The 24,546-nt window shown below is 40.7% G+C and overlaps 2 protein-coding genes across 3 annotated transcripts in view; both read left to right on the top strand.

Moving 5' to 3' along the window:
- UBE2Q2 (ubiquitin conjugating enzyme E2 Q2) overlaps positions 1–11,227 on the top strand; it is a 48,787-nt gene extending 37,560 nt beyond the window's left edge. For both annotated transcript variants that reach the window (XM_034065921.1, XM_034065922.1), the window contains 7 exons: positions 1,718–1,778; positions 3,828–3,918; positions 4,236–4,294; positions 5,816–5,864; positions 6,712–6,807; positions 7,784–7,850; positions 9,633–11,227. In XM_034065921.1, coding sequence (XP_033921812.1) covers positions 1,718–1,778; positions 3,828–3,918; positions 4,236–4,294; positions 5,816–5,864; positions 6,712–6,807; positions 7,784–7,850; positions 9,633–9,664 — 455 coding nt within the window. In that variant the 3' untranslated portion in view covers positions 9,665–11,227. The remainder of the gene's footprint in view (positions 1–1,717; positions 1,779–3,827; positions 3,919–4,235; positions 4,295–5,815; positions 5,865–6,711; positions 6,808–7,783; positions 7,851–9,632) is intronic.
- A 110-nt stretch (positions 11,228–11,337) lies between these two features.
- FBXO22 (F-box protein 22) lies at positions 11,338–18,678 on the top strand. Its single transcript, XM_034066255.1, has 7 exons — positions 11,338–11,509; positions 11,597–11,729; positions 11,909–11,996; positions 12,626–12,721; positions 13,711–13,875; positions 14,756–14,921; positions 16,115–18,678. The coding sequence occupies exons 1-7, from the start codon at positions 11,409–11,411 to the stop codon at positions 16,542–16,544; spliced, it is 1,179 nt and encodes a 392-aa protein (XP_033922146.1). The 5' UTR covers positions 11,338–11,408; the 3' UTR covers positions 16,545–18,678.
- Positions 18,679–24,546: the final 5,868 nt, after the last annotated feature.

Genomic DNA, 24,546 nt, shown 5'->3' with positions numbered 1-24,546 from the left:
GGTGAGCATGACAGAGAGAAGGAATAAGAGGGAGGAACAAAGTATTTGGAGATACTAACAGAAATATTTTCTGTTCATCTTTTTAGCAGCTGTTTTATTCATATGTAGTGAAGTATATATAGATATATAGCTCACTGCTATGTCCAAAGGCTGTATGGGCTTTACTTCTAGTTGTAATAAAGTTGCAATGAGTAAGACATTGCCTCTATTTTGGAAGGAGTTGCTTTTCTTTCCACCTCTTCATCTTTAATTTTTTGCTGGCTTCATGATTCCGTGTGCTTGCTTTTACTTCTGTCACCTCTAAGGATGGCCCTCTGCCTAAACTGAGAAAAAAGCATATGAGCTGGTTCCAAATAACACCTCTTGACTATAAACAACCCCACCCCTGAACTTTAGACAGTGTTGTTAACAAGCTTCTGTACCACAGCAGAGAGTAGCCCTGTTGCTGCAGCTGTTCATGAGAACATACAGGTAGTATTCAGCTCAAAACGTAGGTGCTTGAAAGGCTGAATAAGTAGCTTACTGTTCTTTTAAGGCACATCTTGTCAGTCCTGAACTTGTTGGTGGCACTGTGGTACAGAGAAACAAGCATGATTTCTTTACCTGGTTTACTGAGTTTTGGAATGCCTTAGAAATGAAGGTGCCTGGACAACTTGAAATGTCATCTGTACTCCCAATACTAATACTTAAAAGTTTCAGCTGCAAGATGATCTATTCTAGAATAACAGCTTTCAGACATGAATACAGTCATTCCCTGGAGAGAATGCAGTGACTGCATTCTGTTGCTGATGGAGCCTTCAGAAATCCTGGGCTGATTCCTCAATTGTGTACATCTTCCAAATAATTACCTCAGCAACAGGTATGCTGTTAAATATTAGCCCAGGTCACAAGTGTAATCATAGTTGTTCAGTGTGTATGCATGAATAGTCTGTGAGGGAAGAGATGAAGCTTTTGGGCATCACTGATAGTATTTTCTAAACCTTGTCTGATGGTTAAAGGTTTATTGTTTCTTCCTGAACTGCTTGTGAGCGTCTGCAGAGAGGAAGCTTGAAAATACAGGAGAATGGCAAATAACCTTTCATCCTTCCCTTGAGTGAAAAGTGTAACTATTGTTTTACACACTTAAAACAAATAGGCTATTGAAAATCACCAGCTGGCTTCCAGAGACAGCTGTTCTTTTAGTGCACCTTTCTGCTGCCTTTGGCCAGCTGTAGGGAAGGTGCTTCATCCAAAGCAATATCTTCTTTTCCTGGATTTCGCCTCCATTCACTGTCCTGTGTCCTGTCCTGGGGTGCCGATACTGATGAGAACCTGGGAAATAAACACAGGTTATGTTGCATATTCAGACTGTGTGTTAAGTGTTTTAAAAGCGTGTTGGTCCTGTACTGGGTGTAAAATATACTGAGTACTAAACAAGCTGGAGTTGTAGCTGTGGAAAGTTCCAAGGGGAATTCGTAGCAGGGGAAGTGGTTATGACAGAAAAACATTTGGATTCTATGTGGGGTTTTTTTCTAGTAGAACTGAAAGAACTTGTTTCCTTATAGTTGCTCAGAAGTGCTTCTGCTATTGGAGGATGAATGTGGCTCTGTCAGTGTCTCAGTATCTTATCTATTGCTTACATCTTCTGACAGTATTTGTACTCAAAAGCAAACAGTGTTTTTACTAAATTTTACCTTGTTAACTTTTTAGTGTGTAATTCTATCTTGTGTTTCTACAGGGATATATTCAGTGGAACTGGTAAATGACAGCTTGTATGAATGGCACGTTAAGCTTCTAAAGTAAGTCACTGAAGTTTTGTCATGTTCTGAAGAACCTGTTTTGTGATTGCTTCAGAGATTCTTATCTTTGATAAATGAGAATCTCTAGCCAGAGCACCTAAAATAGTGTGTGGTGGCTACAGTTCTGGTATACAAAAATGTGTGCAGAGACTGGACGGGTGTAATTGAGCTGGCAAAAAAAAAAACCCCTTTTGCACAGCCAACAGTGCGTATTACTGGAGCTTTCATTACTGTCTGTTCTCTTTCCAAAGTGACTCCAAAATATGAAACTTCAAGTAACTAATTTTTTGTCCAGACCCTTTGTCTGGATGGTTTTATTTTGTTTTTTGGTTTTAATTTCAACAAAATGCAGCTTCTAGTTTTATTCAAGATGTGAGAAGGAACAGAACTGTCTCAGTGTCATTGGTTCTTCATCTCTACAGTTGAGCAGAGACATAGGACTGGCACTTTCAGGTATAACATAGTTATGACTCATAAGCTGTCATCTTTTACATAGTGCTTTTCACTACATGCACTAGACAACTCATTTTGTTGGGTCCAAAGTTCAGTAACTTTAATTCTTGAGCTGTTATATTGAAATAATTCCTGGTAAGGGTCATCTGCAATCATCCTATAAGATAAACCTGTAGGAAGGAAAAGCCTGTCCAGACTAGGATGGCAGCAAAAGATGGAAGGAACTTCCATCAGTTTAGATAGGTCATGGTGAATAAGGACGTAAGCTGTTTTCAGCACAATAATTTACCTGCCTGTAGGCATTATTGCCCTGTCCTAGTGGTAAGACTTGAATTACTATGTCACCAGCTGCTGAAATATAAAGGCTTTTTTCCCTTAGTGTAATCATAGGCATAGGAACATTTTGAAGCTGAAAATGGCAGCAATGATGTATGTAAGAAAAATCTGTGCCATATTACAGGAGGCCTTGTCTATTGAGTGCTTCTGTAACGAAGTGCTCAAGCCACTGTGCAGTGATTTGAAACCTCTTTTCAAAGTGCTGTGAACAGGGCTGACTTTCTGCTTTTAAGAAAGACAAAATAGAGTGTATGCAGAGAATGGCTTCCAGGATGAGTAAGAGAAGAGAAGTATTGTTTTTGTCTATCCCAGCAAAAAGCCTCTGAAAACAAATGAAATGTGTGCAGACTGTATTGAGGGGGCAAATGTCAGAAAGAAAAGAGTCTATTTGATTAGGAAACCATATTGGTACTAGAAGAAGTAATGTTTAACTGGCCCAGTAAAACTATGGCTGCAAGTGATTGGTTTCTAAGCACTGGGAGATTTTATGCTGAATGGACTTCCCATTGGTAGGAAGCTGCCCAAGTAATTCTGAAATAGGATCTATCAAGTTTGTGTAGCGGAGGATTAGATGTAATAGCCCATCAGGCCCTTTAACATATGCTCTAGGCTTGCAGCAAGCGTTTTTTTTTTACCAGGCTCTTTTAAAAGTTGCTGGGGTGTCAGAGCCTGGGTGGGATTAACCTGCAAGTGTCTGAATAAATGTCTCGGCTGCTCACTGCATGTTACAAGAAGCAGTTGAAACTGGTGAGCAGAAGCTGCTGGCTTTAGTACTTGCGCTGATGCAGATTACTTTTAACAGGTGCTATGGAACTATGATCACATAAAGTAAAGGATTTACCGTGTACTGAAAACTAGATCACTACAGTCTTAATGTTAATTTTTTTTTCTTCACCCCTCTTGTTGGAACATATATTTCCAGTGAACTGAAAAGAATTAAAATTGCTGGTTTCAAATAAACAGGTTACTTTGCACTTACTGTAAATATATATATATAACTATATATATATAATATAAATATAGTTATATATAACTATAAAACTAACATAGCAATGGGAATGTAATGCATTGAAGCAAGTTTTGAAGCTGATCTCATGGAAAAGTGTTTACTTTGTAAAAAGAGCAGGAGTTTCCTACACTTCACCTTAAATTACAGTTCGTAAGCTACAAATACCTGAAGGAGGTATTTAAGAGTAATTACTCTTTACAGGTAGTGAAAATAGTAACTTCATCCAAGGTCTCCCCCTGCTTCTTTTATAGGGTTGATCCTGATAGCCCACTGCACAGTGATCTTCAGGTCTTAAAAGAAAAAGAAGGTGTAGAATACATTTTACTCAACTTCTCTTTTAAGGTATGTGTCTATGGGAAGAAATGCTGGGGTTAAATTTCTACCATATTGTAGGAAGTGACTGAAATGACCCTCAGCTGTTACATGGGTAAAGATAGAGCTGTAGCATTAACATGAAAAAAGAAAAGCAACTATATTCGCTACTGAAGCTTCCTGGTACTTGCTCTTTAGCCGGTACTGTGGGAAAGTGATTTCTACAGAACTGAAAACTTCTGCTTTAAATCTCATTTGCCAAATAAGGTGGCTGAAACACTTCCTGGTTGGAAAACAGTGTCTTAAATAAGAATATTTCTGAATCTGGTTTTTGTTATGCTTTTCAGGATAACTTCCCTTTTGATCCTCCCTTTGTACGAGTGGTATCTCCAGTGCTCACAGGAGGGTAGGTTTGAGTTGCCTTACAGAAATCTTACTTTGTGGTGAGAATGTTACAACTTGAGATTGGCTGATTGGGAAAGTCTTGAGACTGACATGTAGACTTCAAGAAACTTCCCCTAAATATGTATCTGAGCTGCTGTAGGCCATGAGTTTGGTGCAAAGCTCAAGAGTGTCGTATTCAGACTTGTTTCTCAAGCTTTCTGAGCTAATAGCCGACAAACACCTGGGTGTGATTCCTCTTTGAATTACTTAGTTTGTGTCTAGCTTTGAAAGACTCTGTGCCTGCCACAGTCTTCAAGAGCTGCCCTCTTTTTGTGGATGGTTAACATTGCTGTTACTTCTCCTGCTGTAGGGTGTTTTGAGTTGGTCCTTTGAAGGGGTCTTGATCCCTGTGTTGCCTTAAACTGTAGTCTTAACTGACTCTCTCTTGCTGGTATCACTGCCAGAAAATTTTAATCAAAAATATCCTCAAATGCTAGCCCCAAAATACTAAAATTAACTCAATACAATGCTCCAAAAGTCATGTAGAAAGTTTGAAATGCTGTCAGTGGCACAGAAACTTGTATATACTCTTGGAGAGCAAATTAAATTTCCCTTCTAAGGCTTCTAAGCACCTCCTGCTGACAGGAAATTATAGCTGTATATTTGAAAAGGCAGTCTGTGATAGCTGGTACTGATTCCAATTTGATTTTAATTGCTGTGTGTCTGTTTTGCATTCAAGAAATGGTTAGTGCAGGTAAAGAATTTCATGAGGGTTTCTGCTACCCAGAAATGAACAAGCAGTGCCAGACACCAGAAAGCTCATTTGGATTCTGATTTTGCTGTACTTGGACTTGTTTGGAATATGAAAGAGAGAGTGGCCCAGCAGGTTCTCTGTAATGGTTTTCCTATGTTGGTTGAATGTCTCGATCCTAGGAGAGGCTGTATTTTTGGAGTGGTAACTTCTATTCCCCCAGTCCAAGTTTTGTGATGACCAGGTGTTTTGACTGCTGGGTCCCAGTCAGCACAGTGCATGATGAAGTGTTACTGAAATTAGGAAGTGTTTTATAGAAGAGCTCCTTTATCTCATTCGCCTACACCTTTGATTTGCAGGTGCACCTACAGTCTTTGGAATTGTATTAACTTTCTTTACAGTAGTCAATTTGTTTGTTTCTACACCTGCATGTCAGTATAGCACTATAGTACTGTATACACCATAGTATAGGTAGTATATGGTAGTATAACCATATAAAGCAACCTTCTTCCATGGTGTGTGTATGCTTGTGTAAGCAGTTGTGCGGACTAGCTCAGTCACTGATTTTAACTAAGGCAATTTAGTATTGTTAGGCCCCCAAAAATATAATCTTCTTTGCTCAAGTATAACATGGCCAGCTAGGTATGGTGTATTATTGGTTAAAGGGCATTCCAGCTTCCTGTGAACGACACATTTACCAAACTAGCCTGCAAGAGCTTAAAGTGCTGTGAACAGTTTCAGCTTTTACCAACTGTTGATGTCAAATATATTTTCTTTCATGTCTGTTTCTAGGTATGTCCTAGGAGGGGGTGCATTATGCATGGAGCTTCTTACTAAACAGGTGAACACAGGCTCTATTATCTAGATAATAACAAAGCATGCTTCAAAATCATGCAAATACATGTTTCCCTGAGATGGAGAATCCTTGTGTGGAATAAATTACACACTCCAAAGGGAATATGGTGGAATAAACCTCAGTTCCACAAGATTTGCCTTGCTGATCTTGTGAGAGAGATTCTTTTCTGCCTTGGATGGCTTACAAGAGGTCTGAGGAAGAGGCAAGAAGTGAGAGCACATCAACTCTGATTTCTCAGAATTTCTGAGAGGAAGCTGGTGTAAAGAGTGAGTTCTGAGGAGCAAGACACGTTTCACCCTGAAGAAGTGAGGAAAGCAGAAGATTCTAGGCATAGATGACTCTTGTGTAGATGGTGATTGGTTTTCTCTTCAAAATAAGTAAATAAATGAAGTAACTGTTTGCAGAAACTTTTGTGAACCCTGGAAGGTGAAGCAATGCCAGAGATGAGCATTAATTTTCATGGGGCAGAGTTGTCACAGCTCACAGAATGGCTTCATTGGATAGCAATCCTTGCTGCTGCTTCCAAGAAGTAATTTCTGTTGTGATGTTGCTGAAAATATGTAAATGTTGTAATAATGGAACTGCTCGTGTTTCTGTCTTGCTGCATTTTGGAAATGTGTGAATCAGCCTTGCCATGTTCCCTACAAGTTCTTAGTAGTAAGACTGTAATAGCACTTTGCAGAGTTTCTCAGTTGCTAACTGAAAACAAGTACGTAAAACTAAAACCGGAGTTCAGAAAAATAAACCTCCCACAGCACATCTCCCAACATTGTGCAAGCTGAGCACAAGAAGCAAGTACATATTATATAGAAATATTTCCTTCTTTCTCCAGGGCTGGAGCAGTGCCTATTCAATAGAATCAGTCATCATGCAGATCAATGCCACTTTAGTCAAAGGAAAAGCCAGAGTACAGTTTGGAGCCAATAAGGTAAATATGCTGTGTTATATCTGTTACAGAAGTTCCTATTAGGCTTCCATTTCTTTGCTGACTTGCACAGAAGCTGCTTAACAACAGAATTGTCATTGCAAATATATTTGCATTTTGATTTATTTTGACATCTGGTGCATGTGTATTTTATTGGCAGTTAACTCTGAGCTTTTAAATGATGAACATGGAAGGATAAAACCTTGGGATGGGCAGGGTGTGTAAGCAGTTAGACTTGCACTATCCCCGTATTGGCAAGGTGGGGAAGGAAGTGGTATCAACATTGGGAATCAGGAGCATTTGGAAATTCCAGATCTGAGAAGGGCTGTAGATGACAGCCTGGCTGCCAGGATCGCATATGCTGATATTAAGGAGTTCTCCTCCTTTAGCTGGCCTGAACACCTGCAAAGTTTCATGAGAGGATGAAAAATAATATCATGCAAATCCTGAGCTAGCTGTTCAGCATTAATGAAAATCACAATTCAAGTGTGTGTGCTGGTAATGGGCTGTAACTTAAAAGACTTTGAAGTATGAAATGCTGTTTTCAAAGGAAGTTTAAATATTTAAGTGAATGAAACTGTCACTTGGATGTTAATTTTTAAGCACTTATCCAAGGACAGTGACCTAGGTAGGTAAGATGTAAAAGTTTATGATCACCATTCTGCCTAACCCAGTAACTGGTCAGCTGAGCAAGGCACATTGCCTGAAGCCTTCATTCCAGTTGCTCAGGTTTTTAACCTTCTCATAGAGGGACCTTCCCAGCAGTCAGGGTGTACAAATTACTGCTATTATGATGGAGGAGAAATGAGAAAATAAGGGTACTTGTTTTGAAAATCTTGTGCTTTAAATCCAGGAATGTCGTAACACTTTGCATGGTTTTTAATTGTAAGCCTGATGCAGAGTTTCTTTGTAAAACTGTTTTTAAGTCTCATGTATCTGGCTGCCAGTTTTTTTTATGTTAGTTTTTTTCTCCTTTCAGAATCAATATAACCTAGCAAGAGCACAGCAGTCCTATAAGTCACTAGTACAAATACATGAGAAAAATGGTATGTACATTCTTTTGATTTTTGTTATAGTCTGCCCAGCAACCTGGGGATTGGTATTTGGACTCAGTAAAACTTCTAAGTGCCAGAGTGTCTTATGTTGGCTTGGGAAGAACATAAATTGTGTTTTCTTCTCATCTTGCACTGGGAAGACAGTAGTGCTTCTCCTGGGCTCAGCAATAGCAGTAACTTGACTAACAATCATTACAACCTTTCCAGCTTATGTGGATGTTCTATGTGTTCCTACTGTATTTTGAAAGGTGGTTCAATTTCGTTTTCAGCCACTGATCTAGGAACTTTATTATTACTTCACTAAGACACCCTGAAAGCTCCAGTGTCTGCTGGAGATTTACCTCTTTCCCTGAAGGGGTTTGTTTCAATGTGGCAAGACCTTGCAGTCATCATTAAGGAAGAGAGAAAGTGGAAAGGAAGACCAGAGGTTTAGAAAATACAAGAAGTCCAAGTCAAACACACTGGCTGGAAAACTGTCCAATAGAAATGGGAGACACATTTATTGTTCTATATAAAGCCAGTTTATGGTCTCGTAGCTGCATGAAACAAGTGTTCGAGTGCTTCAGGTATAATTGTGTTCATTTTGCCAGGATGAGGAGACAACAAATGACCTGAGGCTTTAAAAGGTTTAAGTGACTGACATGTTATGTAAAAGTAGTCAGTAGAAGTGGTACCCTGGTGTCATGACAAGGAAGTCAGTCCACTTACCACTTCGGTGATGTTCTGTAGTCCAAGTTGGACACAGTGTCTTCTGGAATTGATTTTGCTGTGAACGTGAGTGTATTTCAGTGTGGTTGGAGTGAGCACTTCAGTTTCCCTACCTCTAAAATTGAACATAACGCCTTCTCTACAAAGGGGAGGAAGATCAAAGGTGACAACTTTAAAATGCTTTCTGATTTCATGGTATTTTGATTTTGCCATTAACCAAGCCTTTTGTTTTTTTAGTTTGCTAAAAAAGTCAGCATGGTGCTCTCTTTACTTAGCTCTATGCTAGCCTACAGTGATTACTACCATGTCTCAAGCTGTACACAAAGCATCCACAGCATTCATAGCTGCTGTAATAGGTGTATTTTGGCTACCTGTTCTCTGGGACAAAATAAATAGGCTGTTTATTCACTGTCTAAAAAATCAGAGCAATTTTTACAGTAGCGGTCTGGAGGTGACTAAAAAAACCAAACACCCCTATGCACATTTGTTCACGTGTGATTAACTGCTAAACATGTCAAATCCAATCAGGAGACAAGTTATTTGTTCAAGAGACATTTTTGAGCCTGTTGCTACAGTTAGACTTACAGAAGTAGGATAAACCATTCAAATGCTTGTATGTGCCTAGCTCTTCAGTACAGGAGGTGGGATTTATAGACAAATATTCCAGTGTAGTCATGTTTGTATGTCTGTGCATTAAATGGCTGGAAGACTTGGGGGTTTTACCTCTATTTCATTTGGTTTTGTTACAGCAATGTTCCTTCTCAACAGCATCCCCTGTTCATGTCCAGCTTGTCCACCTCAGGATAGCTGCTGCCACAAAAAAACCCCAAACTTGGAAATACTAAGTTTTCACACCCAAATACTGGGTGTGATCCTGGAATACACCATGTGCTTTATGTCCCACTGCAGACAACTAGCGTTTTGGGTGCTGGGTCTTGCTGAGCTGGCCTTCTTTAAGAGGGAAGGAAGGAGCCGGGTTCTAGACTTCCATGTCCCTGAAACTGAGCATAAGACTGTCCTGACATAGCGATGTCAGTACCTAATGCATGTATCTGTTCTCTGCAGGCTGGTACACTCCTCCAAAAGAAGATGGCTAACATTGAGGACTGTTGTATTCATGGACCAATGTCAACAAAACAAGCTCTTTTTTATGTTTTCCAACACACAGACTCAAGCTACGAGTGCCCCTATAACAGCTGTACTGAAGACTTTAGCTATTAGATAAGTTAGTGGATAATCTGTCAACTGACACATAAGTTACAGCCTTACCATTCCGCTCTTCTTAGGTATCTGGACTGAGCAGTTTGGGCCTTTACCGTATTTGTTCTTATGGATTCAGCATATTTGGGCCATGCCCTCCCATCTCCCTTTTTTATTTGAAAGCATAAGCTCCCTCCAGCAGGCTACTGAGTTACTAAAGATCATTCAATAGGAGTGAGTTGTTCAACACATTTTTGTGTATTTCTTACCTTTTGCAAAATGCAGACTGCAGAGACTTGCATTGTATCATTTTCATTTAAAGCCAAGAAGTTTAATACCTTTGTTTAATACTGTTTTAGGAGATGTCAGGTCTTGCAAATCACAGTAGGTTTTGTTTTTTGTTTTTTTTTCTGGTCTGAAATGACAGCATTTGTAGTATTTCCAAATTAATGATATAGGAAGAACACATGTATGTTAAGTCATTAAACATTTTTCATGGCTGTATGAGAATATGAACTGTTTTTTGGAAGAGATGCTCTTTGTTTAGATTAGGTTAATTTTTTTCTTTTTTCCTTTTTTTTTGGTTTATTTTATTATTTTTTTGAAGCAGAGCAAGGCTGTGCCAATAAAACCTTGTAGCTAGTCACTTCCACTGGGGCATCAGAACTTGCTGAGCTGTTCCTGCTACCTGCTGGCTCAAGTTCCTTAACAAGAAGAGCCGCAGTATGAAGCTTGAAGTTATTTAAAATACTAAAAAAAAGAACCTTTTTAGGTGTTCCATTTTATTAACGGGTTGTTGCAATCATTTGTAAACTAATGAACTTATAAAAGTGATTGGCACAAATTGAGATGAAAGTCCTTGGATGAAATTTTTTATATAAAAGCTACACTAAAGTACAAAAACATGTCACCTGAGTCAGAGGTTTAAGAAATGTTGCCATAGTCATGACAGTGGTTTCGTGATGGAGAGACGAATGGGAACTGCTGGTTCCTTATTAGGAAACGAATTTGGGTCTGTGTAATTACAGTATATTTCATTGCCTTAACTAAATCGATTCTATTTTGGTTGTAGTACTAGTCCTTCGCTCCCCTGCGGGGCCGCACCATGAGTTAAGCACTCTCTCGAAGCGCAGACGCATGTTTCTGTTCTGTTTTCAGTTGACTATCACCCCTGTGCTCTCTCCTCCGCCAGGCACCCGCGGCTCCCTGGGCGTTTGATCCCACATCCAGTTTTTAGCTCGAAAGAAAGGATGGGAGAGGTTTGGCCCCGCTTCCAGCCCGCACGGCTGCCGCGGTGAGCTGGGTGCCGCGCTGCCGGGGTTGTACCGCACACAGCCGCGGTGCGGGGGTGGAGAGCCGGCCCCGGGGCGCGGTTCCGTTTCTCCCGGCGGAGCGCCCTGGCAATGTACAGTAATTTGTAAACTTGCATCAAGTTTATGAATAAAAACCATTTTACGAAGTGCGCTGAGTCTGCGTTGCTCTGTGTGTGGGTCTGGTGAGGAGCCCTCGGGTCCTCCCCGCCGCTAGGCGGCGGTAGTTTGGCTGCTCCTGCAGTCCCCGCCTCCTTGTGGCCGGAAGTCCGCCAGGGACCTCCGTGGCCGCGGTTTGGAAGGGGAGGCCGCGGTGGGCAGGGGCGCCGCTATGGAGGCCGCAAAGGGCGGGTTCGTCCTCAGCAACCTGGCCGAGGTGGTGGAGCGCGTCCTCGGCTTCCTGCCCACCAAGGCGCTGCTGCGCGCCGCTTGGTAAGGGGCGAGGGCCGATGGGGGGGGGGGGTGAACACTGCCGTGAGCGCGGGGCGGCCCCGCTGACCGCGGCGTTGTTGTTGGCAGCGTGTGCCGGCTGTGGAGGGAGTGCGCCCGGCGGATCCTGCGGGCACGGCAGTGCCTCGCGTGGGTGTCGGCGCTGGAGCCGGGCCCCGCCGACAGCCACGCGCTGGTGCGCGCCATGGCCCGCGAGCTCGAGGTGGGTCTGTGCGCGCGGGCGCGGCTGAGGGGCGCGGGGCTCGCGCCTCGGGGGGGGCTCCCTGAAGCCCTTCTCCCGCTTGAGGAGCCGCCGGTCCCGCCGTGCGGAGCGGGCGCTGGGTGAGCAGCTCTCAGCCTCCTGCTCTTCCTCCTCCTGCTCCTTCTACTCTCCCCTTACAGAAGGTGCATGTGCTGCCCCAGACCGTGCTCTACATCGCCGATGCGGAAACCTTCAGCGGGCATGAGGAGTGTCACGAGCAGAAGAAAGGTAACCCCCCCCCCCCCCTTCCGGAAATACGTGAGGTGCATGCTAAGGAAAGGCAGGTGGAAGGGAATGCTCTGAGTTACTCTGCCATGTAACAAGTGATCATAGCCTGCACCAGGGCAGGGTTAGACTAGAGCTGAGGAACAATTCCTTCCCCAAAGGGTGCTTAGGCATTGGAACAGGCTGCCCAGGGCAGTGCTGGAATCACTGTCCCTGGGTGTTCACACACCGGCTAGATGGTACCCTCAGTGACATACATGGCCTTGGCAGTGCTGGGGGGTGGTTGGACTTGATCTTAAAGGTCTTTTCCAGCTTGGCTGATTCTGTGATTCTATGAGTTTAAATTTCTGGGGAAAGCAGATATTTTGCAGTAAAATCTGCAACCATGTAGTATTGCACTTGCGTGAAACACATCTCATGTTTTGTTACATAGACGAGGTCCTTCCCCAGTCTCTGGGAGATACAGGTCATGCTTGCATACCAGGAGCCCTGTGCTCCTGCTGGTTAGTACAGGTTTACCATGTTGTTAATGGGACAGCCACTGATGGGCAGCATGGGGCTGCTGCAATGTTTGTCTCAGTACCTATCAGAACAATTCACTTTCATTTCTTTCTCCATCTTCTTTTTAACAGCCAGGAAAAGAAACAGTAAAGAAACAGCAGTTGCGCTTGAAAAACTGTTGCCAAAGCGATGTCAGGTTCTTGGACTGGTCACTCCAGGGATTGTAGGTAGGAGGAAGATATGTGATTCTGTGAGAGAGCAGCTTGAAGGTGTTTGGTGTATCACAGCTCTCTGCCAGGTTCTGTTTATCAGTTTTCTCTGCTTTTGAAAGCACAGTCCTAAACTGGTGGAGAGTTCTCACTTTGATTTCCAGGTTATGCTGCCACCCCGGTCAGTGCTAGCTTTGGATTTTAAGGAGGTCACAGGGTTGCTGTTAAGTCACGCAAAGTTTAAGTTCTTATTTTGTCTGATGCTGTTTTAATTAAAAGGGTTGATTTAATTGAGCAGCCACCTTAATGTAATAGTTGGGTATTTCTTGGATTTTTCTGTACTTTTCAGTCTCATATATTGTTACTAATCATATGGGACCTCCTCGGTATGTACCTGTGTGTTATGGTCTAGCAGAGTGTGTAGTCAGTAACTCTGGACAATTCACAGCCTCCCGTTGCAGTCTTTTTTCTATTGTTTCACTTTTTTATCATTACGAAGTTTTCTCTTAGTTTTTCATCTCAAATTCTCTTCCCACAGCATACGTAGGGTGTTTGGTTGTTGTTGCTAGCATAATTCAATAGTATGCTCCCAGTATTTGTGTCAGTTTGCTCTGTACTGTCATCTCATGCTTGTGTGTTAAAAATCTCCCTGTGTTTGCATGCCTGCAGAAGTTGACAGGGAGGGCTGAGACAGCTGTGTTATATCGTACAGTGCTTGTTTTCCAACTGTTGTATATTTGCTGTGGCTGGGGGAAACATCCACATATATCCCTGTCTCTGTGTCCAAAGTGACTTGAGCACAATCTAGAGCCAGCAGCACTCCTGCATGCTTTATCTTTCCAAAGCATCAACCAAAAATATCACAAGTTGTTAATTGGGTATGTTGCTATGGAAATGAGCTGTCATATTTTACATCACCTAAGCTGTTCTGCCTGTTAATCTGTTTTAGTGTACATGAGAGTATTTGAACCACTCAACACAAGATGTCTGCTTTTGTATCTTTGTAGTTACCCCGATGGGTTCATGCAGCAATCAGCCTCAAGAAATCGAAGAGGGTGAAGCTGGATTTGCTTTGTTATTTCCCAAAATTGATGGGGTGAAAATTCATACCTTCCATTTTTCTAAAGATGTGAAGAACAGGGTCTTTGATGAAAGTAAATTTGCTGAAGCAGGTACATTCTTCTCTTTATTTGGGCTGTTGTGAATTACTATATTCCCCTTCTGGGTGCCAGTGTGGAGTTACAGGTGGAACCAACAACTTCTGTGCTAACTTCATTCATAGAGCACTCTGTAGGGCTGCAGCTAGTAATTATGTGTCGGTGTTCTTCTTGTTCTGTGGAGCATTAAGGTCAAGTTATCCTGAGTACTGATACTGGATTACCTCACTTAGCTTTCCAGCGGAGCTGTTAAGTTTTGAGCAGTCTTTAGTTAGTAAAAAAAAAGTGATGAATGAGTCTCTGCCCTTAGGAATGATTCCTGTCACTACAGTTTAGAAACAAGTAGGGAGGAGCTACTACTCTTCTTCTCTAAAATAACTTTGCAGTTAGGTCATTTGCTGGGATAGCAAGGAAAGATAGAACAGAGGACAGCATAGTTAAGTAAATTCCTCACGTTGTATCCTTAGCAGGGTAGACCATTTAAGAAGAGTAATACAATGGGGTTTTCTTGAGTCTTCTAGGGACTGGGCAGTTTCTACCTTGGCGTAAGCAGCTGGCTGATAAGTGTAATTTATTTAGTTCTCAGGTAAAGATATTTACTGTGTTGTGGTGGTTCTTAGATAATGTATGAACATCTGCTAAAGAAGTGGAAAGCCGGAGAAAGCAGATGTAGCCGTTTTTCCTTGCTAGATTCTGTTCAGAAATTCTCACTTAGGTCAGGAATGTAGCGCAACTCCTGAATGCTGGGGCAGCTTCAGCTGCTTTGCCAATTGCAGCAGTGAAAGGCCGTTACTAAAGGTGTGATGTATTATTTGAGGAGATGCAGGTATGGTTGGCTTCAGGGGGCAGGATTTAAAAATGGTAAGAGGATTGGTGTTTGTGGTTTTGTTTGTAGGTCTGAAGAATAACCCAGATCTCCGGGTGGTTCTTCTGTTTGGCTACAACTCCTGGAAGCCTGGAGCTACTCGATTTCTTCATCAAATAGTCAATCCTTTGAATGAGAAAAGTATCATCCTGGCCGGGGGGCAAGTGGAGAGCTTTACATCATTAACCTCTGAGAAGTAGGTATCTTTTTCAAGGTAAATTGTAAAGAAGATTTAAATTGGAAGAAACACTCCAGAAGCCATAGCCATTTAGTTATGTCATATTAGAAATGTCCATTAACAGTAGTAAAATAATTAGTTTTTGTGAGAGATGGAGTCAAGCTGCTACGCTGTCATCTAGCTGGGAACTTTGACTGTATTACAAACAGGATTCTGGAAACGCAGCTATGAGGAACTCCTGGCAAAGGAGATTGCCAGCTTCAGCTGCCCTATGTGTATCACTTGTTGTTACAGAGACCATTCGTGTGAACATTTTGTTTCTCCATCAACCTGAATTTGGTTCATGTTACAAGGCAGTAGCTGAACAGGCAGGTCTGTGCTCCAGGAGCACCCCTAATATGCCACCACTGCTAAAGGACATAGCACTCATAGCACCCAGCTAGATCTCATCCAGTTTAAACCCTTTCCCTTGCCAGGTTCCCTGCAGGGCAGATTTGGGCTTCCACTGCTACAGCTGCTGGGTTGCACAAAGTGAGCCCTTTGTGCCATCTGATGTGCTGGTGCATCCTCACTGGAGCACCCAGTGCTGGGGCATGCAGTGCAGATGCTGCCACAGGCTCCTCTCATGGCAGCCTAGATCTGGACTCCATAGCAATACCAGCATTTTTTTTTGCATCTGATTTATGCTTCCTGCAGCATTACTTCAGTTAAGAGAGCTGGCTGTATATTCAGTTAGTGCTAATAAAGTGTAAGTAGGTAGCTGCTAAAACTAATGTGTGTTCTGCCTAACCAGACAGACTTAAAGGAATGTGAATCTGAAGCTATTGCTGACTGCTGCCCTGGATTGATATGTAAATGCTGAGTATCTTTGTGTCTGAAGTTTAACTATTAGTTTAGTTGGAATTAGAGACCTGCAACATACATGAACTACTGAATTTGGCATGTATTTGAAAGGTAGGCATATGCTTAATCCCTATGGATGTGAAAATCCATCCCTAATGGATGTGAAAATTTTCCCTTGTGAAAAGTTATTAAAAAGGGGAGGAAAAAAAATTCCAAACTTAAAGGTTTTGATTTGTTTTCTAACTGTGGCTTTCAGCATCCCTAGGATGTTGGTCTGCTTTGAAACCTGCTTCTGTCACAGCAGGACTTCATTCAGGTTGAAGTGGTCTCCCTGAGCATTCTCTAACTCGGTGCCTGTTGCCTTTCAGTAACAATGCCCAGCCTGGCGATGCCTGTGGTGTGGTTGGGTTGGCTTTCAGCGGTCCCCAGATCCAGAGTGCCACTGTTCTGTTAGACCAGGATGTAGCTGATGAGAGGACAGCAGAAGCCGCCATGCAGCGTCTCAAAGCAGCAAATATCCCTGAGCATAACACCATTGGCTTCATGTTTGCGTGTGTTGGCAGAGGATATCGGCATTATAAAACCAAAAGGAATATGGAAGCAGATGCATTTAGGAAGTTTTTTCCAAACATTCCCCTCTTTGGCTTTTTTGGACATGGGGAAATAGGATGTGATCGAATAGTTACTGGGAATTTCGTATTAAGAGAATGTAATGACATAAAGGATAACCTGCTTCATGGCTACACTACTGTTATGACTCTTATTCACCTTGGGTCAGCTAAAGCAAACCAGGCATAAATATGTTTTTAATGTTTCAGTGAGCTGTTTGTTTCACTCCAGAAAGCTAAGAAGTGTGGACATCTTGCAGGCAAAGCCCCTTCCAGAACATAAACATCTTTTTGGTAATATTATCAAATCTTGTAGTTGGAATAGAGTTTAATATAAGATACCTACGAGAAAGCTTTGCATTTTGTGTACACGTCAGAATTGCAGGTGAGTTGTATTTGATGGAATTCTGCAATTGAAGAAAGCCTCTTTTTTCCCAAGTGGAGATGGTTTGCACAAATGGCAGTTGGAGTCCAAGTACAACATGTAGAATGGATTGGTACTTTGATGTGCTCTATTTATGTATGTAAAACAGTCCAGAAAAACTGCTGCTGCACTCTGAAATACTGATGCACAGAATCCACCATTTCCTGGATTTTTTTTTGCAAGAGAGATGCACAACCTGCCTGGAATCCTATTTACAAACCCAAATGGTTTTATTAGATAAAATGAATGAAAATCTTTAGAGGAAAATAACAAAGTGCTCATTAAATAAAGATGAAACTACCTGAAAGTACCTTGCCCTCTGTTCTTAGAGAAAAAGCTGATTTAAGGAGATGTTGTCCAGTTACAAGCTCAACTTGTCTCACCATCTTGAACTGAATTTCAGTTGTCTTAAATAGCTGGTTTAGAACAATGTCTGATACTTTGTGTGTACCAGCAGTTTCAGTCATGGTGTATTTAATTTTACACAATCAAAATGTACTGGTTGCCTTTTAGATTCTCTTGTGTTGTGATGTTCTCTATTACAAACTTACAAATCCAGAGTGCTAAAAGTTAAGGCATTATGACTACCTGATATCTTTTAAGTTGCTTTAAAAAGTTGGTTTACTTTGAAATTGCAGGGCATGCATCATCTGGCTCTGTTCTGTTGGTATAGAGCCTTTAAACAAGACTTGTGCTTTGCCATGTTTTCCTGTGCTTTTACACCAGGTTTGATTGCTGCAGCTGGAATGCAGTATTGCAGAGTTCAAGTGAGTAAATTCATTATAGTCTTACTACAGCTAATAATATATTTGGCTTTTAATTCTTTTCTCTCTTTTATTTTCACTTACTAATAGAGGTAGATGAAAATAAGATCAGTTCCACCACACACAGGAATTACAGATTGGGCAGCTGGCCCCTTTTCAGCATAGTAAAAAGAAAGTACTTAGCTGTTGTACAACAAAGTAACGGTATTTTTCTTTAGATGTAGCAAGTAAGACCTCAGTTAGCAATTTTTTTTGTCTATATGAAGTTAAAACTCCCTGACGCTGGCCTGAGGAGCTAAGGTAGAAGCCTGTCTGTCTTGAGAGTTGCCTTCAGTGGGTGCTGAGCACAGGCAGGACTTTCCCATGGCTAAGTTGATGATATTTAGAGGTTTTTTAGTTAGAAGACAGAGAATGAATTGTGAATTCCCAGTGGCCTCCTAGGGGTAGGAGATTAGTAAGTGTGGGTGTGAGTTGGAAAACATTTAGTTCCTGCATTTAGTAGGAAAGGTATTGGGAAATGGAGTATGCTTGAATTTTAAGAGAAGCCTCTCAGTGGGAGGTGTATACGTGTTTTTTTTAGCATAGCCAGAATGTAATGTCCGTCCCTTTCTGTCTGCATAAGCTACATGTTTAACAGGATTGTGCTTGCTGTCAGCAGTGAGTTCAGGTTAGTCAGCAGCACTACTAATGTAAGCCAGTGAACTTTAACTGACTTTTTGTAGTAGTACAAGTAGGTGAAGTATGATCAACAACGTGTCCTGAGCAGCAGTGCAAACACATTCAGAAGTGTCTGAAGAGGCAAATAGTGAGCTCCAGCAATGGTGCAGTGAAACAGGCAGTGATAGTTTGGCTTGAAGGGTCTTATCATCAGCAAGGTCCTGTGGCTGCCCGGTCCTGTAGCTGACACTTAAGAGGTAAACATACAGTACAGGAAAGATGCTGGGTGGTGGGGAACCCCAAGAGCCTGCACCAGAGACCCAGATCAGCTCCTCAATCTTAGGGAGTGGGGATGAGCCATAGGGATCCCGGAACTATGCACTGCAGGGCTGGAACTGCTATGCTGTGCCTCCCAGACTGTATCATGTCCTCCAAATGACAGGGAAGTAATAAATAAAATTGCAACATCTGTGATTAAAGTGTTTCGTTATCCAAATTCATTTTGCCTCCACACTGTCATTTGCAATTCAACCACCACAAATGACTGAAAGCAAGATATATGTGCTTAAAGGGTGCATGTATCGAAAGGCAGAGCTTTGAACCAATAGAACATTTTGTAGTGCAATAATTTATACCTTTAACATTAAAAAAATAACCATGAGGTTTTAAATTGGACAAAGCTAGTTAAGTGAATATTCAGCAATTGAGGCAAACGTGAATAGGGGGACTGCTCTAAAGATAATTGTCTGCAGTTACAGTGCTGATGGTAGTATGTTTCCACCAAGAGGAAATAATCCTTAAGTGACAACAACTGGATTTTGTTAAGAAAACTTTTAAGTCACAAGACCTGCAGGGAGGAGTGATGGTTTTGCTGACAAAAGGTGAAAGACATTCTTTTTCCCCCATATTTTGAATAGGATATTGTTCCGTTGCACATTTACTTTTTTTTGCACATAATTCGACTAAACTGTATATTTCAAAATACAAGAAATAACAGGCAAGTGGTGTGATGTATAACCTCATACTTTTACAACCAAAACAGCAATTGCCAAACATACAACTATTACTGTAATTTTTATTTTATAATTACCAATCTGAATAATCCCCTCATTATAGGATGTTTTGCTAATGTGCAGTTGTAAGAAAGCAAGAATAATTTGATAAGGAAGAGGCAAATTATGCTATATTGTTACGGCTGTACTGCCAGAAAGCAATTTCAGTTAAGAAATGCAGAGATAATGAACTTGGGTTTTGTTAGTCTCTGTGCAGTTTTGTTTTGACCAAAGTTGATTTTGGAACAAACGTTATTTCAACAGATGAATGACACTGAATCATGCCCCTGGGCTGGGAACAGTTTACCAAGACCTGTAAATATGCAGCCCAACTTTGAATTTTAGTGTGCAGCAGAGAAGGCTGATAAAAATGTTAAACCTCAGACTGAATTTTGAAAACACAAGTGGTTACATATGATTCTTAATCAATATTTCGTTAAAAGTCCACCTAGAAACTCACTTGGCATCACTGTTCCCCCCTCCTCCCTTATTTTTGTCTGTCTAAAAATGGAGAACTTATTTCTACTAGAAGTAGCTCTCTTGACTTTCATATTTATGAAAGTTCATTTTCATGTAAGACCCTAACTTTGGTATCATCCCAAGTTCTTTGAACATTGCTGTCTGGCCAAATGAGAGAACAAGTTAAAACACCTTTGTTCAGATGCCTACTTCTATGTTGCTCACTGGAATGACACAGGAAAATAACATTCGAGATCTGGAAGTTTTCATGGTTAGAAGTTACAGATAGTAAACATGTTAATTTAAATGGTCTTTTTTTGGGTCTTTTATATTATACTCTCTGAGCTCTCTGCAAACACTAAGAAAACAGTTATCTCCCCAGCTGTCTGATTATTTTTATTATAACATTATGGGGAAGATTTTTTTTTTTTTGCTGTATGAGTGTTGTGTATCTCTAGAACACATTCCATCTTAATACAGCTGTTGGATTTTGTGTGCGCAAAAGCAGATAAGGTAACTGCTAAGCTCTAATTCTGTTGTTAACTAAATGTTATTCAAATACAAACTCCAGCACATTGTCATGTGCTTTATTTTTCATAATTTTGAAGTAAACTATTGAATTTCTTACTTGAACTTTTCCCTGTTCCTAAGCCCACTTCTCAGCCAGATACAGGCCCCAGAAGAGGCTGTTTTGGGTTAGTCCTGAGGGTGTTGTCTGGAATGTGTCTTCTGAACTACAGGCTGAAAGGTATGCAGCCAGGTAAACAGCTCACTTCTGCTGATGGTGGTGTGCCTTGGGCCTGTACCACAGTTTTAAGTCAAACAAATACAAGTTCAAACACTGAAATTATGTTACCTAGCTACTTTCATTAAAATTATTAGCAGAGAAATAGCTACAGCTAATTGGTTTGTTTTTCTTCAAGTGCTTTGATAATTTAGGAGCAAAAACTTTGTTCCCAAAATTGCCGTCGTTGCCTTTCACAGCTAGATCATCACTGAGATTAGCAGGTAGCACAGGCTTCTTGAAATGTTTTGGAGTGATTCACATCACTAAATCAGCAGCAGTCATGTCACCTTTTCATTTTCACAGCTGTAAGAGTTGGAAACAGCTTTTTTAAAATAAGCTCATCTTAGCTGAGTTCTCAGTATGGCAACAGTGAGAGCAAACAAATTCTCCCAAAACCAGAACTCTCCTGAAATCTCCAGATCAAGTGAAAATGACTGAATAGTTTGAGTTCTGTGACAGAGAACATGCAATATAGATTCAGATTACACAGTATTGTTAGGAATGCCACTCACCTACATTTTTGCAGCCCATCATTTGCCTGTACAGAAGTTGTACTCTAAATACCATCACTTACATTGATAGGACAATTTGAAAACAGTCTCTTTTAATGTGCATTGAAAAGAATGTTCATTTTACACAAAGTGACATAGAGGTGCATTTAGAAGTTGGTTGTAGTTTTAACTTGGGATGAAAACAGCAGTAGGTCCTTGTTATTTCAGGTTCTGCAGCTGCAAATTCTGTTTACATGTCCTTAGCTAGCAACAGAAATAATTCCTGATGAAAGGTGTTGTGGAGCATCTGTCCCAGACCACAGAACTGTGTGTGGCGACTGGCCTGGCAGTGTTTCACGATTTATATTTGGCACTTTGCTATCCTGAAATAGATCTCTCACGTTACGTACAGGTTATGTTGAACAGGTTACAATCATGAGAAGAGCAAGAGCAGACTTTGGATAAGCATAATCAGATAATGTTACATGGAATAACAGCTGGGGTTTTTTAAACATGCGTTATGCTTAAGGGTTTTTGTTTGCTCATTTTCGCCCAAATAAAGCAAATAATTTATTTGGATTCTTTGGATTATACTGTATAATCCATGAGGTAGGAATATTCCACCTCTTTAAGTACATGATGTCAAAAGAAGGCATTATAACTAGGACAGATACACTGAACATGTGCATCCTGGTAATCTAAGTAACATTGTAAGAGAATTGTAACACAATTTAGTTCTAGGTTTTTTCCCCAACCTTATGCAGATATGTCTTCATTAATCTACCTGTGTTTAAACATGAGCATGGCACAAGTGAAAACTCTGGTCCAAACTAATACGCAGTCTTTCCAGGTTTCATGCAACATAGCCTGATGTCCTTTAAATCTGAAAGGATGTTAATACCAAGGGAACTTAACTAAGGGCATTTTTTTTTTCTTTTAATGTGAAAGAGTTGGGTGTCCTATGTAAAATTCATAACCACAACATCATCTTTGGCTAAAGCTCTCCCTCTCTGTGGGCAGTTCCTTCTAGGAACATATTTCCTGACACAGAATGTGTTGAACACGTAACAGCCTTAGCTGTTCAGGTAAGCTCAACTACTTTCCTTTTCTGCCTGAACTCTGCTCCCATCAGAACACTCACAACAGAAAGCGATGGCACACACACCGTATCTACTGGGATAAATTCTTTCCCCCATTTCTTCTGGTTGCTTTTGTTTTCTGCAGTAAATCGTGAAGTGGTTGCACCACACTGAAGGTACCTTTAAAACAGGCAGCACTATGAAATGCACTTCCCCTTCCTGCTTAACTTAATATAAATCAAAAGACTACACAGCAGAGAAATACTCTTGTTTTCTCTGAACAGCCATTTGTCCTTCTTTAGCCCCAGTGTTTGGTTGGGCTACTAATGAAATACCTTTATATACTGAGTAACGTAAAAGCAACCTATTACTTAGGTCTATAAAGAGATTTCCTGGTAGTGGCTGGCATTCCGTTCTGAAAGTCATCAAAAGATTTTTGCAATGCATTATGAAGAGATCTTTGCTACAAGATTCTGGGAGGAAAAATGATCATCAGGTATAAAAGAATTTTTTGCCATAACTAATAACTGTAATTATGTTAGTGGAGGTTCCTAGAAAATCAGTCTTTACTTCCCTCCATAACCTTTTAGCTGGTGGAGAGGTAATTTTAAAGACAAGAGGGTTTATGTTTCATGAAAACAGGAGTCAAGCAGAGAAGAGGAACACTCTTACTCATCCCTGCATTTACACATAACGATTATTTAGACTGCAGTGACTCCAGCCACAAGATTTGATTTATTGGCATTGGTGTTTCCTTAGCTTTATTGCTCACAGGACTGCTCCCTTAATTTTGTAAGCAGAAGTCACTAGAAAGTGTTGTACTCTTTTATTTATTTATTAAATTATACGTAATGTTGGCTACCATGTGCTTTCTGTGGCATTTGAGCACCTTAAAATGAAAATTTGTAGCCTGATCTCATTTTGACCTGAACATCATATTCACAAAGCTTGTGTATTGAAATAATTTTAGAAGTTGAAATGTTCTCCAATGCAATGGGTTTGAAGCAGTCTGAATTGCTAATAGTATCTGCTTCAAAGATAGCAGTGTTTCATAAATCAGCTTGTATTAAAGCATGGGTTTGGTTTATTGATTTTCACTTTTTGTACAGATCGTTTCCCATCTAATGCAAACAAGCTTGGTAACAGTGAGTAACTACACCACGTCTGTCTAGAAAGCTGAGGGGGGTCTAAGAGTTTATAGTGTACATCTTCAGGCCATTTATTTCTTACATCTTCTATTAATATTTCTTTCCTGAATTTCCACTTAAGATGGCCACAAGCCTTTTCCTTCTTCAATGAATAAAGTATACCAAACGTGAACATTATGAAGTCTGAACATCTCATGATCAATAATATACGGAAGTTAGAGTCTAACAGTAGTCATCTCTGACTACTTTTCACTGAGGCTGTGCAAAATGCTTTAGGTAATATTGATTCTAATGTAGTTGTCAGCACTGGTACAAGTCTCCTAAAATCTCTGTTTAACAGTGGCATGTCCCTGTGTGCTGAAAAAATGCTTTCATCTTTCCTAGCCTTTAAAAGAGTATTATCAGCTTTCTTCAGAGTATCTGCTAAATGTTTGAAGTCCAGGAAATAGCATATAGGATTGGTTAATTTGGAGAGAAAGTGACCTTTTAGTGCTTTATGTAACTTAATCTCTGGATCAGATCCTCTACTTGATTAGTGCCTTCAGCTTCTCCCTTCAAATGCTGAATTATAACTTGGACTCCAACTTCTCTGCCATGAATCCTGTGAAGGTAATGTATTTTCCTGTTTTGTTTTCTAGTAGCTGTTATAATACAGATTTCACTTGAGCTTCTTACCTTATACACTGTAACAGCATGTCTTTTCTTCTCTCGCTTGCTACAATTTTGTTCATATTGATATAAAATACCCACTAGAGCATGTAGTAGATACCCTAGGAACAGAAGCTTGTTCAACATTTTCTGTCTCCTTATACTTTTATACACCTCCAGACTCTTTATTTCAGACATAAGAAATCTGCATCCTGCATTTTCTCCTCTTTCAATTCCTGAAGTTATCTCAATTAATTTTCTCTTCAATACAACCTTAAAAATCCAATATAATGAGCTGCTAGGTAATGTGCCATTATGGAAGCATTTCTGATTTGTACTGGTTTCAACCTCCAGTGCTAGAATTGAGTTGAAAAGAGAATCATTCAATTCACATTTTCTGTGCCTCTGGCTAACCAAACAGTCCTTTTGTGTTGTCAAGGCAGAAAGAGATGGACCATGTCATTTGGCCGCTCTTTGTCTGAGGAGGAGAATCCTGTAAGGAACCAGAGAGTGGTATGTAATATACTGGGATGATCAACAAATGGTTTTGTGACTAAAACAACAAAATCTTTAGAGAAGGCAGCACTTGTTCAGCCAGGGCACCTGTCTGGGTAATATTGTGTGATGAGTACAATCCCTGACTTCTAGTATCTGACATATCAACTGGAAAATTTAAGGTAAGG

This window comes from Melopsittacus undulatus, chromosome 9, assembly GCF_012275295.1.
Source record: "Melopsittacus undulatus isolate bMelUnd1 chromosome 9, bMelUnd1.mat.Z, whole genome shotgun sequence".
In the NCBI taxonomy this organism is placed as follows: domain Eukaryota; kingdom Metazoa; phylum Chordata; class Aves; order Psittaciformes; family Psittaculidae; genus Melopsittacus; species Melopsittacus undulatus.
The sequence above is the reverse complement of the archived record's forward strand: the minus strand, read 5'-3'. Positions and strand labels throughout refer to the sequence as shown.